Source organism: Dipodomys merriami, unplaced genomic scaffold, assembly GCF_024711535.1.
Source record: "Dipodomys merriami isolate MVZ:Mamm:240054 unplaced genomic scaffold, mDipMer1.0.p SCAF_94, whole genome shotgun sequence".
In the NCBI taxonomy this organism is placed as follows: domain Eukaryota; kingdom Metazoa; phylum Chordata; class Mammalia; order Rodentia; family Heteromyidae; genus Dipodomys; species Dipodomys merriami.
The window spans coordinates 1,594,310-1,611,175 of record NW_027206557.1 but is presented as its reverse complement, the minus strand read 5'-3'; the positions used below and the strand labels follow the sequence as shown (position 1 = coordinate 1,611,175).

General features: G+C 44.3%; 1 protein-coding gene across 3 annotated transcripts in view; it reads right to left on the bottom strand.

Annotated features, from left to right (window-relative positions):
• Positions 1–1,210: 1,210 nt before the first annotated feature.
• Aoah (acyloxyacyl hydrolase) overlaps positions 1,211–16,866 on the bottom strand; it is a 152,881-nt gene continuing 137,225 nt past the window's right edge. For all 3 annotated transcript variants that reach the window (XM_070014188.1, XM_070014189.1, XM_070014190.1), the window contains 3 exons: positions 16,589–16,685; positions 4,744–4,820; positions 1,211–1,433 (listed from right to left, as the gene is read on the bottom strand). In XM_070014188.1, coding sequence (XP_069870289.1) covers positions 1,305–1,433; positions 4,744–4,820; positions 16,589–16,685 — 303 coding nt within the window. In that variant the 3' untranslated portion in view covers positions 1,211–1,304. The remainder of the gene's footprint in view (positions 1,434–4,743; positions 4,821–16,588; positions 16,686–16,866) is intronic.

Sequence of the window (16,866 nt, the reverse complement as noted above, 5' to 3'; positions counted from 1 at the left end):
GCTTAAGAATGACAAGCTAGAGTCTCTACATGTTCAGTATGGAAACAATTTCTTCAAATGTCTTTGGTCTGTGTTTGAATGAATGTACAGGTGTCACCCAGCAGGTAGTGAGGGCTGACAGCACTACAGACAGTCTTTAATAGCTCGCTTCCCGAGGAAATTTGATAGAGGTTGTCCCACCATGACAACAATCCCGAAATTGTACCCAGCTTCGCCAAGAATGGTGGCTGAAGGAGACTCTTTTAAATGGTGAATAACAAGCAACAAGTTTATTCTTTCTATATACAATGATACCATAAAACTGTCATTATAAGGAAAGTATAAAGTTTACAGAGGGAGAGAATGGAAGAAAAGTTTTCTTTGTTTTTGTTTTGGAGACTGGGTCTTGTTGTATAGCTGAAGCTGGCCTTAAACTTGTGATCTTCCTGAATCAGCCTCCTGAGCGCTGGGATTACAGGTGTGTGTCACCATGCCCAGCCACAAAAGCTTATATGGGAAGAAACTGTCATTTTTTTGTATGGACTCAATTGGGATTATTGTCCATTAAGGTCTGTGATTTGTAATCATTCCTTTTCTCCTACATGAGTATTTAAGAGCATATCTCAATCTGTATTCATGGTTTTCCATTTATTTATTTGTTTGTTTGTTTGTTTATTTATTTATTTATTTAGGGTCCAGTTTGGGGCTTGAACTCTGGGCCTGGGCGCTGTCCCTCAGCTCTTCAGCTCAAGGCTAGCGTTCTACTACTTGAACCACAGTGCCACTTCCAGCTTTTTTCTTTTTTGGTTATATGGTGCTGAGGAATCGAACCCAGGGCCTCAGGCATGCAAGGCAAGCTCTCTACCACTGAGCCACCTTCCCAGCCCCTCCATTTGGTATTTAAAGAGGACTCATACAATCAGGATTGTCCGTGCTTGTGGGTGACCTTGACCATTGGCCAGGAGCCTTTCAAGGAGGTGCTGCTGCTTGCTGGGCATCTTGAGGTCACTGACAGGGGAGGGCCAGTCTTTCAGAGCATACAGAGACCCCGTGGAAATTGAAGACGATAGCTGGTGCTTGGTGAGTTTTTAGGAGCCCCTTTTGGAATGATTCACTGGGGAAGGGCACAGATAGTCCCTTCATGAAAGGGAATCTCAGGGCCCAAAGCACCTTGCTCTGGCTCAGTTGAGGTGTGCTCTTTCTCCCCTTCTATAACATTCAGTCAGTGAAGATCTGTTATGCCTGTGACGTAGCACCCCCTTGCACAGGGGTTGTCCAATGACATTTGTCCCCATTTCTGCCTCAGGGCAAGTGCCTGGAGGCACTCAGTGTCCACCTTGGTCCCCAAACACCTGTTCAATCTGGGCATTGAGTGGATTCTCCTTTCCCAGGACCTGGGGCCACTGGAGCTGCACCTTCTTCCAGAAATATTCTGCCCACAGCAGCAGAGCCGCCTGCAAGAGAGAACCAGGAGGAGGAGGCAGGGAAAATTATAAAAAGTGCAGATCTGACCAGCGAGCTCTACTGTAGGCTGTCTGTGGTGGGAACAGGCTGGCATGGCTCTGTAAATCTCATAATCTTAGGCCTCACCTGCTGTGTCTGGCTTCTCCCTAGAATTCTGTTTTGTGTTCTAGAACCTTCTGAAGTGGGACTGATACCATTCATCAGCTATGCAATTTTGGTCATATCCAGGAGTTATACCTTCATATAACTTCCTCCATTCCATCACACACACACACACACACACACACACACACACACACACACACACACGTAATGGTGGAAAGCAGGAAAATGTTCAAGGCTGCTGGCCTAGCTGGCCATTCTGCAGGTACAGGCCATGTGGGACCATCTCTCACAAAAAGCAGTCCGTGTCTCCTAAGACACAGTCTCATCTGTTGTCTGTTTTTCATGCTATTCCTCACCCAAAGAGGTTGCTGCCAGTGAGGTTTATGGAAAATCACTAGCTCTTCGTTTCTTTTGTCTTTTAGCATGATGCAGCTAAGGTGTCTTTCTAACCATTATTTAGCACTGGGACACAGGTTGGGATTTATAGCCCTATCTGTGTGAAGAGATAGAGGTGAGGGAGCAAAGAGGAAAATGAAAAGGTAAAGAGCTCAGATTTGATCGCATGGTAACAGCTTGGTTTGAAAGCAATTAGTTGGCTGTCATTTTAATAGAGATTAAAATATTTATGGTCTGCACTGCTCAAATATTGGGTCTAAAATGAAAGTGGCATGTTATTACTACACTAGGCACTTGTGGTGAAATGATCCACGGTCATGGTTCATTCATTTTGACTTATATTTACTTATGAAGCACCTGTTGAGGCTTTCTCCTTTGGCCAGCAAATCCCAGGACGCACCACACAGCCGAGGCACAGATGTCTGTATCCTCTTTGCTCCAAACCAGCTGTTTCTTGAACACAGACTTGCTTTTGTGCTTCCCTATGCTTAGGTTTAAATGCTACAGCAGTATCTGTTTATTCCAGGAGAGGCAAAGATGACCATCATGACAGAAGTGAAAAACAAAAGTGATCTGTAACTAGGACATAGGCAGCTTCCCCTAATAGTGAGGAGATATATAACCCTCCTATTGGGGGTGAGGAGCCTTTCTGATTTGATACACATACACACACACAGTCACATAAACACACACTCACACATTCACACACACACACTCATGCACATACATTCACACACCACACTCACATGAATGCACACGCATCTACTCAACACACACTCACATATACACATGTACATGCACTCATACTTACCTACATGCACACTCATATATACACACCCACACCTATACTCATACAACACACACACACTCACATACACACACAATCACTCATGCACACATTTGTGCAGCAGTGTGGGTCTCTCTGTGAATATCACTTCAGAATCGACTCTTTCGGAAGCTGTTCACTATCTTGAAAACAGCTCAACGAGAGCAAGAGGCACATGGCTGTGCAATCACCCTGCAATCTCTGCTGTGCTCTGTTACCAGTGGATTTCTGTGTTGCTCTGTCTCTATCCAATGTCTGGTGCTCCATTTGGCAGATCCTGCATAATTTATTTCACAGGTGGAAACGCCTCGAATACCTCCTCAACAAATCTCCTGATGACAAGACCAGAGACACCTCCACCTGTAAGTGCACCCAACATCGAGGTACAGGAGGGGCTCCTAGGCCTCCTGGCTTGCCCACTCACCTTACTGAACACATTAGAGCAAAATCTAGTGCACCAGAATGGGATCAAGTGGGGTGTTCTGGTTACATGGAGACTTCCGGTTAACCGAGGCAGCCCCACCCCCACCTCCGCCATGCTGCTTCCTTGATGACTGCAAAGCTTTCCTAGTGCTCTTTTTCATCCTGTTGCACTTAAGCATCTGCAATTCAGTGGAGCCAGAAGTGGTGTCTGAGTTCATCACGTCAGTTTCTCGTAATGAAGCATGATGTCTCATTTAATGGCCTGACGCTATGGAATTGTGCCAGGCTGCCTTCTAATGGTTTGGGGGCACCGCTGGGCACTTAGAACAGACTGGATGGAATGTCCACTGGCTCCACGAGGCAACAGACTTTCATTGCCTAATGGTCTTTGGCCTCATTTTTCTTCTTCTCTATGCTGCAATCTTAAGTAGCAGGAACAGCTTCCTCTCCTTTCACTAATCGTCACTGGGCTAGGCACTCGGGGAGGCATTCAGTAATAGAAGATGGCGACTCAGTGTGCATGAAGAGCAGGTAGGTTAGGACATGGCTTTTCACCGAGGCCCACTTGAGTGGTAGGTATGCCATGGAGGCTCATTTATCACCAAAAATCCTGTAGGGACCATAGGATAAGGGGAAATATTTTGGCCCAGATATTTTTTTCTTTGGAGGGGTAGTCCTGGAGTTTGAACTCAGGGCCTCATGTTTGCTAAGAAGGCACTTTACCACTTAGGCCATGTCCCAAGTCCCTTTTGATTTAGTTACTTTTAGGATAGATTCTTCCACTTATATCCAGCCTGGTGAGCCATGATCTTCTTTTATATGCTTCCTGCATACCTGGGATGAAAGGTGGCTGGGATGACAGGTGGCCCATATTACCACACCAATCTGTTAGCTGAGATGGGATTTCATAAACTCTTTTGCCTGGGTTGGCTTCTAATTATGATGTTTCTGTGACCTCTGCCTTCAGAGTAGCTAGGATTACAGGTGTGAGCCATTGCACCTGGATTAAAATACTTCATTTATTTTTTAATCTAAATGAGGCCATCACTGATGCTCCTCATTGGATTGATTGGCTGCCAGGAAGCACGCATTCTCTAGGCTCCTCAGGTCATTTCGTAGGACTACTACACACATAATTCTATGAATCCTAGTCACTAGTTTGAGATCCAGATATAATTTCTACCTTATTACTTTCCTTAAGGTTTTTGCATCATCTGAATTGAATTTTTTATGCTGTATACAATCTTAATTTTTAAACATTTTTAATATCACATACAAACTGTGCCCAGTACCTCAAAATCTCCCTAGCAGGAAATAGAATAAAAATAGACATACCCATGGCACTGTGGCTCAAGTGGTAGAGTGCTCACCTTGAACTGAAGAGCTCAGGGACAGCACCCAGGCCCAGAGTTCAAGCCCCCTGACCGACAAAAAATATAGACATACCACTGCATATATATATATATATATATATATATATATGCATATATATATATTGCAAAAACAACTAAAATGTTAGCCTTCAGCTATCATTTGAAGGTGGTGCTTACCTCGCTGGGGTGAAACCCATCCACGGGTTCTATGAGCTGCCAGAGCTGCCCACCTCTCTTCTGCCATTCATCTGTGACTGCAGAATACAATCAGAGGGTTACAGAGGTGTATCCATGAGTGTTGGGCAATGCTGAGGGCCAAGGTGTGTGAGATATCATCAGGGCTACCCTCTGCCCTTTGCCCTTTGCCCACCTGCCTTCTGTGCCCATGTTTATCCAGGGGTGGCTGCCTCTGAGTTGTCTTGGGCTGAGGACTTTCTGAACAGACATGACCTTCATGCCCATGGTGTGATGTTTTATCCCAATGCAGGAAGAGAGAGTACAAGAGTGTGGGATAAATGTGGTTTGTGCAGTCAGAGAATGAGGGAAAAATTGGTCTCTAAAATATTCAACATCAATTTCAGTCCATCTCATTTTGCTGTGGTGCGTAGGCAGGCAGTGTTGCAGAAGGGGAATATATATATATATATATATATATATATATATATATATATATATATATATCTCGTTGGGTTAACATCTCCATTTCCTTTTAGGGGCTGTCATTTGTAGACACTGCCCACATGTGTCAAGCAATCACCTTGAGCAATCACATAGTATGTCAGAAATACAATTACATCAAATTATCTTCACGTCACATTTAGAGAGAGCATGGCTACAGAGAAAAAAATTATGAGTCCCAAAGTGCCAAAAAGCAATAAATCTGTCCTTTGACAGGGATAAGAGACCCAGAATGTCAGTTGGTCCAAGGCAACAGTGCAATTAACTCTACGTGGTAATATTGCAAAGCCAGGAAGAACCCCTCTAGGAAATACCAGTCCCCAGAGAATCTCCAGAGAGAGCAATCGGAGGCTCTGCTCCCACACATTTTTTAATCAGCATCAATTAATTATACAAGGAAGTTTTATTCTGACATGTCTGTATATGCACACAATGCACCTTGATCAGATTCACCCCTGCCAACTCTCTGACTCCTCACCCCTCCCCTTTCACAAAGCAACTGCAACATGCTTCCTTTTCCTATTCTTACACATGTACAGGAAGCGTTTGAACCAAATTCTCTCTCCTTCACCTTCTCCATTTGCCCTCCCCTCTCCCACTGGTTCTTACCACTCTAGACAGGATATGCCCATCCTTCCTGGCATTCATTTAATCAGACAACAGCTTGCCTCTTCTCTTTTTCCCTACCTATCACCCATGCCTCTTATTCAACAACTTTCACGGGTGTGATGGCTTTTCATATTGTTCAACCTCCAGACTTCTCTTTGCGCTCACAAGCCTGACATCTGGCAAGGATAGGAGCATAGCTAAGAGGCCTCCCTTTACTTTCACACCCAGAGAACTCAAGGGCAAAGGTGTATGTTCTCTTCCTTTCCCCATCTCGCCTCCAGGGAAGGCTGGAGATTCCATTGGGCTTTTTTTGTTTGTTTCCGGTAGGTTGTAGGGCTTAAACTCAGAGCCTGGGTGCTGTTCTTGAGCTCTTTTGCTCAAGGCTAGTGCTCTACACTTGGAAGTGTAGAGCCACAGCTCCACTTCCAGTTTTCTGGTGGTTAGTTGGAGATAAGAGTCTCGCAAACTTTTCTGCCCTAGCTGGCTTTGAACTGTGATCCTCAGATCTCAGCCTCCTGAGTAGCTAGGATTGCAGGTGTGAGCCACCAGCACCTGGCTACCTGGGGGCTTTGGTTAGATGCAACAAGCTAGATGTTTTTTTTTTTTTTTTTCTGGGTCCGGTCGTGGGGCCTGAACTCTGGGCCTGGGCACTGTCCCTCAGCTCTTCAGCTCAAGGCTAGCGCTCTACCACTTGAGCCACAGCTCCACTTCCGGCTTTTTTCTTTTTGCTTATGTGGTTCTGAGGAATCAAACCCAGGGCCTCAGGCATGCAAGGCAAGTGCTCTACCACTGAGCCACCTTCCCAGTCCAAGCTGGGCTTTCTCAATCAATACTCTCTTGCTTTTTCAGTGATGGCAAATATCACAGCATGCCACCATGCCCCCCTCCTCTCCCATCTTCCCCCACACACACACACACACTTACCACCCCATCCCTGTCTCTGGGCCTTGGGTTCTTGTTAGCTTATTCCCTGAGGAGGGACTTCCCTGAGTGGCTTTTGTCTGTAGGATTCTGGGTTGTGCTGGAGGTTGTTAGAAGCAGCAGCTGCTTTGCTACGTGGCTTTTGCATGTAAATCTCAAATGGACTTGTCCCCTGTATCACTGTATCATGAAGGACCCCCACCTGGACTCCCAAGCTGCTCTGTGCAGATCACAGATTACCCGTAGCCCTCTCTGAGCAATGGTTTGTAGCTGCTTTTCCCATAGGAAGCTCAAAGCTGTACTGGTGCAGCACTCACTCGCTGAGGGTGAAGGTGAAAGTTGATTGGTTCAGTGAATCCAGCTGGAAGCCCACAGTGCCTTCCTTCCTGCCCTTGGAGTTTCCGCCTCAGGTTCAATTTCTCTCTGCACTTCACACTTTGAAATTCCTGTGCATCTCAGGTGGCCCCTCTCTGGGACCTTAGTTCATGCTTTGTCCCATCTGATCATCTGCTGTGCCACTCACCCAGACTTTCTTCCATCTCTGTTCTTCTCCCTAGGCCAGGAGAGAATGGACCAGCTTCCTCCTCTTGTTTTGGGTCCTATATTTCTATTTCTATGTTGATTCTCTATCAAAAATTGTCCCTACTGAGTAGCTGCAAATGGCTTTCTGCATGTGTGGAGGCAAGGTCACTCAGCCAGACCTCTTCTGCACTATTTGCCTCTTCTCTCCTGGCACAACCATGAGTCTCTCCAAAAGCAACAAGGAAAGGGGGCTCCCTAGAGACTAGCGAGGTGGCATCTTTCCCTCGAGTGCCAAAGATCTTCCCATCCCTTTCCCTACGGCTTCCTTTGTGGTCTACTTTAGTTTTATCTCAGACTGAACTGATGGGAACCAAAGAAAGACAGGATCAGAGAAGCCCCCAGTGGGGTGTTGAATGGACCGAGGGTTTATATTTCTCTGCAGTTCATAAGCTGTAGTAGTTGTCTTTGGGGGGTGCAATTAGGTCTCAAAGGCAGAGCTCTCACAAATGGGATTAGTGTTCTAAGAAGATCCTGGAGGAGACAGGACCTCTCACCTTCCTGCCACACAAGAATCTGAGAATCTAGCAATGCACCATCTAGAAATGCCCTCAGCAGAACATGACTATAATGCCATGCCAATCTCAGGACTTCAGCCTCCAGCACTATTGAGATACAACTGTGGCTTATGACCCATCCGGTTGAGTTGGGATTTACTATTATAGCGTGAGCTGAGAAAGAAAGATGTTCAGAAATTCCCAGGTAGTGCTGGCCAGGCCAGGCCAGTGGGGAATAAACCCAGCCAGGACCTCAGAGAGCTTTAAGAAAGGTTCTAGGGGTGGGGGTAAGGGGTAGTTGTGGAGGTGGGAGGGAAGGGATGGTAGGGGAAAAATGGAGGAGGCAACAATGCTTGATAGGAAATGTACTCATTACCTTGCTCATGTAACTGTAACCCTTCTGTACAGTATTTTTACAATAAAAAACATACAAAAAAAGAAATGGATCCTTTAAAACACCAAAAAAGAGAAAGAAAGAAAGAAAGAAAGGAAGGAAGGAAGGAAGGAAGGAAGGAAGGAAGGAAGGAAGGAAGGAAGGAAGGAAGGAAGGAAGAAAGAAAGAAAGAAGGAAGCCATGGACCTGCTCGAGACTTCTGGGTATCTACGGTGCAGTGTGAGAGAAGGCTTCTCCATGTTTGAAGAGGATCGAGTGACAAGTTCAATCAGAAAACTTCCTTTGACAAGGTGCATGTGTCCATAAGTGGACACCTTCAATTGAAACACTCTTGTACAGTTATTTGAAGATTTAAAAAAAAAAAACCTGTGCCTTCTGTGGCCAAATGAAAATCCAGATAAGAGTCAGAAACTTCACCCTGAAAAGTGAATTGGAGCCTGTGAGCCAAGACTGTGTTCCCCAAGGAAAATGGCAACCAGCAAAACATCAGATTTGTTTAGCCTTGGATTTCCTTCAGGGTGACTCAGTTTTGGCACTTAGGATTCAAGTTATTATAGGCTATTTCTAGTTTGGTTTGAGTTTTTGTTTTTTTTGGGGGGTCCGGTCGTGGGGCCTGAACTCTGGGCCTGGGCGCTGTTCCTCAGCTCTTCAGCTCAAGGCTAGCGCTCTACCACTTGAGCCACAGCGCCACTTCCAGCTTTTTTTTTCCTGCTTATGTGATGCTGAGGAATTGAACCCAGGGCCTCAAGCATGCAAGGCAAGCACTCTACCACTGAGCCACCTTCCCAGCCCCTGGTTTGAGTTTTGTGTGCATTCCTAACCATCAAACTGAAAACTGTGGCCCTTAGAGAAAAGGAGAGGTGTTGGTAATTATCTTTATAAAGCCAATGGACATATGGGTGGGGAGCAGCTAGCCATTCCCACCTGCCTTTGGAAGCTGAGTAATCCCATAATTGAGGGATCCTGGGAAAGAAAGTCCAGGAACATGAAACATCAGATTTTGCCATGAAAATAAAAGGCAGGCTACAGGGTAGTGAGAGAGGCCTATTCTTCATTAGCAACAAACTTCAGCTGCTCTAAGTAATATCACTCCCTTCCAGGAAATACATTTTCTTCCCAACTCTCTCCTTTTGGTGTTCATAGGCTACACGAGGGAGTGTGGCCTTCAAAAGAACTGTCTTGCCATAGAAAATAATACAGAAAGTATTCAAAGAAAAAGCCACAAGGTTACCAAAGCTGTGATGGGCCCATTCATCGGGAAAATATAATTTTCTCACATGATGATGTGTCTTCAAAGCACCAGTCATTGCATTGAAGTAGATAGAAGGGTTGGAAAATTTAAAGATAGCTTCAGTAATTCGCAGACAAGACTATAAGGTTTGATCTGCACCTTGGCTGTTACAAGACGGAAAAGTGATCCTTTTGTAAAAATCTCTGGATGAAATCCTACTTTCTCAAGAGAAATGTAATAGAAGACTGTGGTCTTTATCTCATCTCTAATTTTAGAAGAGAGAGAGCCGGTTCGGGGGTAACATTGTAAATTGGTCAGTTTCCTTACCTCAGATTATCCTTCAAAATAGGGAAATGAGCTGGGTGCCTGTGGCCACACCTATAATCCCAGCTACTCAGGATGTTGCAATCTGAGGATCACAGCTTGAAGCCAGTCCCAGACAAGAAAAGTCCAAGAAATTCTTATCTCCAATTAACCACACAGAAAGGCAGAAGTGGAGCTATGGCTCAAGTGGTAGACCCCTAGCCTTGAGTACAAAAGTTCAGGGACAACCCACAGGCCCTGAATTCAAGCCCTCGAACCAGCACACATAACACAGCAACATCATCTTATATGGTCATATGGACACAAGAGGTTTTTCTTTGTTGTTGTTCTCAATGCACTATGTAATTTCTTATTCTTTTCTCCCCCCCCCCCCCGCCCAACTATGGTTTATCCCCTATTGTTACTGCATCCAATTTTGGTACCCTAGGTATTGTATATACATTTATCTGAACTAGGGAAGGGAAGGGGAGCAACAAAATGGTGAGACAAAGGACAAAGGGGGAAACCTATGCAAAGTGATACGCACAAGATAATAAGTTGGAAATGATCTGTACAACTTGGGGGTGGATGGAAGGGAAGGAAAGAGGGAGAAAAATGAGGGAAGGGGTCACAAGTTATACAAGAAATGTAATCACTATCTTATGTAACTGTAATCCTTCTGTACAACACCTTGACAATTAATTTTTTTTTTTTTGGTCGATTGTAGGGCTTGAACTCTGGGCCTGGGTGCTGTCCCTCAGCTCTTCAGCGCAAGGCAAGCACTCTGCATCTTAAGCCACAGCACCACTTCTGGTTTTCTGGTGGTTTATTGGAAATAAACCTGCCCTGGCTGGTTTTGAACTGTGATCTTCAGATCTCAACCTCCTGATTAGCTAGGATTTTTTTTTTACAGGCATGAGCTACTGGTGGCCGGCTCTTGACAATGAAATTTTAAAAAAATTCATAAAAATGAAAAAAAACCCCACAGTAACAACAAATAAATAAAATAAAGATAGAAAGATGAATTCCTATCTATTCTTGAGAATTGCTGCTGAATTAAATTTCCAGAACTATCCTGGACCACCTTTGGTTCCAATGTATTTTCTTTGTGAAGTCAGAACAACTCTGCTAATTGTAAGGTCCGCTCCTGGATGGCGAGCAGACTCCGCCCTCTTTGCAGCTAAGTCTCCGCCCACTACCTGCATTACCTAGGCAACTGGCACACCTGGAAGAGATCACATCTGCATCTGCGGAGGTCACTTCTGGACCCGATGTGGCCACACCCACCCTGTCCTACCTCCTCTTACCTGGTCCCATCTCCCTTTACCTGGCCACACCTTCCCCCCTTCTTTCCAGCTGCATGGAGTGCCAACCTGGCATGGTGCCAGCACCTCCGATGAATAAACCTGACCCTTACCTGAATACCATGTGTGTGGTGTTGTTCTTACTTGGCAGCCTCTTTAAAAACCTATTACTAATGACCAGCTTTTGGAAAGAGCAACCAACAGAAATGGTGGAGGAAGAAAGTGCCATGATACTTGGTAGCTCTTCAACAAATCATAACATTGGCAGACATTTTAAAATTAGCTTTCAGTAGCTGGACAAAGGGGTTTTAATTCACCATGCCAGTTATGAGTAGAATGTGTCTTAAGCAATGTCACCCCCTTCCATTTTTCTCTCCTTTCTTTCCCAATCTCTTTATTTATTTATTTATTTATCTATCATGCTGGTCCCTGGGCTTGAGTGCTGTCTCTGAGCTTCTTTTGTTCAAAGCTAGTGCTCTACCACTTGAGCAGTAGCTCTGCTTCCAGCTGTTCTTGGATAGTTTAGTGGAGATAAAGAAGCTTATAGACTTTCCTGCCCTGACTGGCTTCAAACCACAATCCTCAGATCTCCTCTTCCTGAGTAGCGAGGATTATAGGCATGATCACCAGTGCCTGGCTCTCACCCATTCCTTTAAATGACCTGGTTCTGTTTTCACATTGACTATTTACCCACCATTCCTGTCTCCATTCATCTACCTCCATTGCCTTAAGCTCCACCCACCTCAGACAGAATATGTTACAGCTTCCTAGTATTCATTTTGTTAAACTATCAGTTAATTGTTCAAAGGTGTTGCACCATCCGAATTCTCCCTTGTGTATACTATAGTCTATTTGTGTGTATCTGCGTATGACCCTTTATATACTTTCATAATTTAGATCTAACTTCCACGTATGAGAGCAAACATGTACCACCAGGCATTTTAGAGAGACATCTTCACTCTAGTGTATACCATGAAGTCACTGGCAAAAATATATGGGGTAAGGGGATGGAAAATTATGGTTTTTCAATTGAGTTGTCCTGGAAGCTGAGGGCAGCTGGAGGTATATTTAAACTGTCAGTGTAAAAATGACTTTGTCAGCCAAGTGACATTTCCTTCCTCTGTCAGGGAGGTAGGGGTACTAACTGTGAGAAAGGACATCACCTGATTAAGTTGACATTTCCTGAAGGGAGGAAAAATTGCTGTCTCTGCTTAGTTCATCAACAATTGAAGAGTGAGTCAGCAAAAGACCAAAAATTCTGTGGGGATGTGCTATTCGCTTTCAGCACTGGATGGGGCTGTGGAATGGGGACAAATAGGTTGGTAACTCCCCTCAAATGTCGGGGCCCCTCAGCTGTAATTCACTCTATCACGATGATGTGAATTTCAGTGCTGTGAAAAATGAGGCCATTTCTCCTGCCAGAGTCAGCTTCGGTGTAGTGCTGAGGTGAGAAGAGGGACAGTTACAGAACTGAGAAGAACACTGCAGCCTTCCCAAGTGACTCAATTGGACCAAAGAGATGATGAGTTTGGTCTCTATCATATCTTTCTTGAAGGAACACAAAGAAATCCTCAGGCATGAATGGTGATAGGAGCTGGGTTGGACCTTGAAAGGGAAGAGACTTTTACTATGTGGAAGAGCACAGAAGTTGATTGAGAAACATCATTGATCAGGTCATTCATGCCAGCTGCCAAGTCCTTATGACTTTGCAAGTTCTGTCTCACTGAATCTTTGCATAAAGCCTGTGGTTGAGGTACCATACTTACATAAAAAGAAACAAAGACTGAGTGGTTAATCTCCTCCAGGATACATAGCTGTTTGTGTCTGAATTGGGAAAAGTAGACAGCGACAAGCTCTGGCCTCTTTCTATTCCAGTACGTTTCACCAACATGGAGTGCTTTCCAGGATGTGTGGTCCTGGTTTCTAAGATGATGAGCTTCAATCATGAGTAGTTACTTCCAAAGATGGACTCAGGGGTCCATGACCTCTTTGCCTACTCTGATAAATGCTAAAGCATTTAAAATCTCTTAACTTGCTGGCTGCAGGTGGCTCATGCCTGTCATCCTAGCTACTCAGGAAGCTGAGAACTGAGGATTGTGGTTCAAGGTGAAGCCCAGGCAGGAAAGTCTGTGAGACTCTTATTTCAAATTAACTATTACAAAACCAGAAATGGAACTATGGCTCAAAAGTGGTAGAGTGTTAGCCTTGAGCAAAAGAGCTCAGGGACAGCTCCTGGGCCCTGAGTTCAAGTCCCATGACACAAAAAAAATCTTAACTTGGTCCTGAGTCAAGATATCACCATAGTTTTTGGAAACTAGATTAAAGAATGCAACACTTTCACAAGTAGCCATGGTGGTTCATAGCTCCTAAATGAAGGCTTCTGTATCACAGCAGCCTGTAGGCAGGTCCTGGGGTGCTGTCCTTCTGTCTCTGCTGTCCTCCCACTGTGTCCATTGTGTGTCCTTGTAGTGTGCCATTAACTTCAAACAGAGAAGATGATAAAGGCCCTGAGCCAAAATTAGACACTAAAATTATTATTTTTCTCCCAGTACAGGGATTTGAACTTAAGGCCTTACGATCTTGCTTGCTTTTTTTGTTTTGTTTTGTTTTTTCTACTCAAGGCTAGTGCCTAACCACTTAAGCCATATTGCTTTTACATTTTTGTCAGTTCATTGGAGATAAGAGTCCCATAGACTTTCCTGCCAGGCTGGCTTCAAATCATGACCCTAAGTTCTCAGTCTCATGAGTAGCTAGGATTACTGGTATGAACTACTGGTGTTCAGCTCAGGATTTTAAAAAAAATTTTCATTTTTTCTTTTTTTTGTTGGTTGTGGGGCTTGAACTCTGGGCCTGGGCGCTGTCCCTCAGCTTTTTCAGCTCAAGGCTAGCTCTCTGTCACTTGAACCACAGCATCACTTCCAGTTTTCTGAATGGTTTATTGGAGATAAGAGTCTCGTGGACTATCATGCCCAGGCTGGCTTTGAACCACGATCCTCAGATCTCAGCCTCCTGAGTATCTAGGATTACAGGTGTGAGCCACTGGCGTCCGGCTTCAGGATTTTATTTTTAATAAATTGTGGAAGATTACAAAACAGAGACTATTGATGGAACCTGTGGAATGCCTGAGCAGTTGCTACCAAGTGGGTGTGCATGTTCTGCTCAGATGAACAGAGATCATTGCTTTGGTGCTATGTTCATTGTTGGTTGAGGACAGGATGGAGCCGACCAGGCTTTGCTTGGAAACATGCTGGTTTGCCAATGCAGTGAGATGGGTCAAGGATAAAACTCTCTGCTCTAACTGTCTATGGAGATAGTTCTGTTTGATTAAAAATTAGATTTCCACTACCTGAACAACACTTGGCACAGAGTTGTGCCTGACATGCCCAGGCACTGGTGGCTTAGCCTGTAATCCTAGCTACAGAGCTGTGACTCTAGTTGTAGAGCACTAGCCTTGAGCAAAAGAAACTCAGGACAGCACTTAAGCCCTGAGTTCAAACCCCAGGCTTGGCATGCACATGCCTATGTGTGTGCATGCACTTGCACACCTGCACACAATCTGACAGTGACCAAACTCTTAATTTTGTAGCATTAGAGAATTAATGTATTGTAGATTACCTGGGGATTGTGTTTGAACACAGATTTGGATTAGCTAGACATGGAGTGGGGCCTGAGACTCTGCATTTGTAATCCAGCATGGTGTTGATTTTTCTTCTCTAGAACATACTTGGAGAAGCAAGTGTGCAACAGCCTGGTACTCGTCTTAGGCACTGGCATTTATGGGATGGCAAATTCATCCACCTCATCATCACCACATATTGTTAGGTAGATATGATGGTCTGGAGAAGGCAGGGGGGAGCGGGGAGAGAAGGAGGGTTAGGCATGCTCAGAGAATGGCCGACAGCCTGAGTGGTAATAAATGTCAGCGGTAGAGATCACACAGTCCCATGTGAATGTTAGACATTATTATATGTCTTATAGGGTTATCTATGTTCCAGGTTGTTGAGGAGCACAGGCTATATGGTGATGCGTGTGTTTACACAAAAGAATTTGTTAATGAGCTTTTAAGTCTGCCTTTTAATGAGAAGTAGTTTATCAAAATGTCTCTCCCCATGAGAGAGATATGTATCATGCAGGCAAGAAATCTAGTTAAAGGTGATGAGACTTGTTGAAAAGATGTTCAGAATTGAGTCTGCAATGCACAACGTGTCAGCTAATGTAATGACTAATAATTCATGATGGCCGTCTGCTCCTTCCCAGATGCTTGGGCTAGAGGCGAGGAAGGAAGAGGGACGGAAGGGGATAGAATGATAAATTCTGGGCGAGAAGCCTCCCATTCTTTGCAAACCCTGAAAAGCTTTTCATTAGCACCATCTCAGCTGGCAGTCCATCAACTGGGGGTAAGGGAGGGGTTCTCTTATAGGAAAATTGCTTAGCAGTGAAAATGAATCTGGATGGATTATAATTAATAAATACCATTTTCTCAGAGTACAAATGCAAAGGATAAATCAATAGCTCTAGTCATGCTACAAAGAAACCTAATGTTCTTTCCAGAAAGATGGGACATAACTTGAGTGCTTTGCCACGGATGAGTTCTTTTTTTAATGGTATGAGATATAAGCTCAAGCCTCAAGCTTGCTGGGTAGGTATGGTGTGACTGAGCCACACCACAGCTCACCACAGCCAAATCAATGGGACCTTCCTTTAGAGAGATTCTCATTGGGTCCTACAGCTTTATGCAATATGGAATCTATTCCAGTCTATTCCTGACTATTCCAGTGCCCTATCTCATCACCCCTTCAATATTTTACCTCTCAATATTTTCACCCCATCTTTAGCTATAGGTAAGCAAGACATTGCCAAACCTGAACAGAACAAGCTAGCTTGGTTCTATTAGTCTCAAGGCTACCTATCCAAAGTTCTGTCCAAATGGTCAGTGGCTCTATTGCTTCAAAGATTCTGATACTTCTTTCTTTCATTTTTCTTTTTATCAGTTCTGGGGCTTGAACTCAGGGCCTGGACACTATCCCTGAGCTTCTTTGGCTCAAGGCTAGTATTCTACCTCTTGAGCCACAGTGCCACTTCTGGCTTTTTCTGTGTATGTGGTACTGAGGAATCAAACCAGGGCTTCATGCATGCTAGGCAAGCACTCTACCACTAAGCCACATTCCTAGTCCCCACTATTTCTTTTCCTTTTCTTTTTATGCTGTGCTGTGGATCAAATATAGGATCTTGGGATGCTAAGCAAGAGCTCTATGACTGAGCTATATCCCCAGAGCTTCACAGATGGTAAAATGATGATGAATTAAAGGAAGCAAATTTCCCCAGATCCTCACTTACTCTTTACCTTCCCTCCCCCTCCCCCAATATTGAGAGCTCTTGGTGTCAGGATAGGCAGGATTAATCCTGCCTAATCTGCTGCTCACTGCTTTATAACAGATTGCCCTGGTGTTCTCCACTGTATCTGTTGTGTCTTTCCTCTGTTAATATTTAAAACCAAGCAACTTACTTTCTTGGAAGGCAAAATCCAGGTAGAAAAGATCGAAGTTTGTAAATTTCTCACTGGTTGTAATTTTTTTCAGGGTATTGGACAGTTCTTCTGCTCTCTGAGTATAAGAGAAAGAGAATTCTGTGAGACTTTGACTTTTGTGAGACAATTCAGGCAGAACAAAGAAATCGATCTTCCCCAGACCTCTCTCTCTATCTTCCTTTCTCCAAGTAATCAAGAGAGAACAGCGCAGCACATTAAATTCTATTCGTGTGCAAAAGACCAACGAACATATGAAA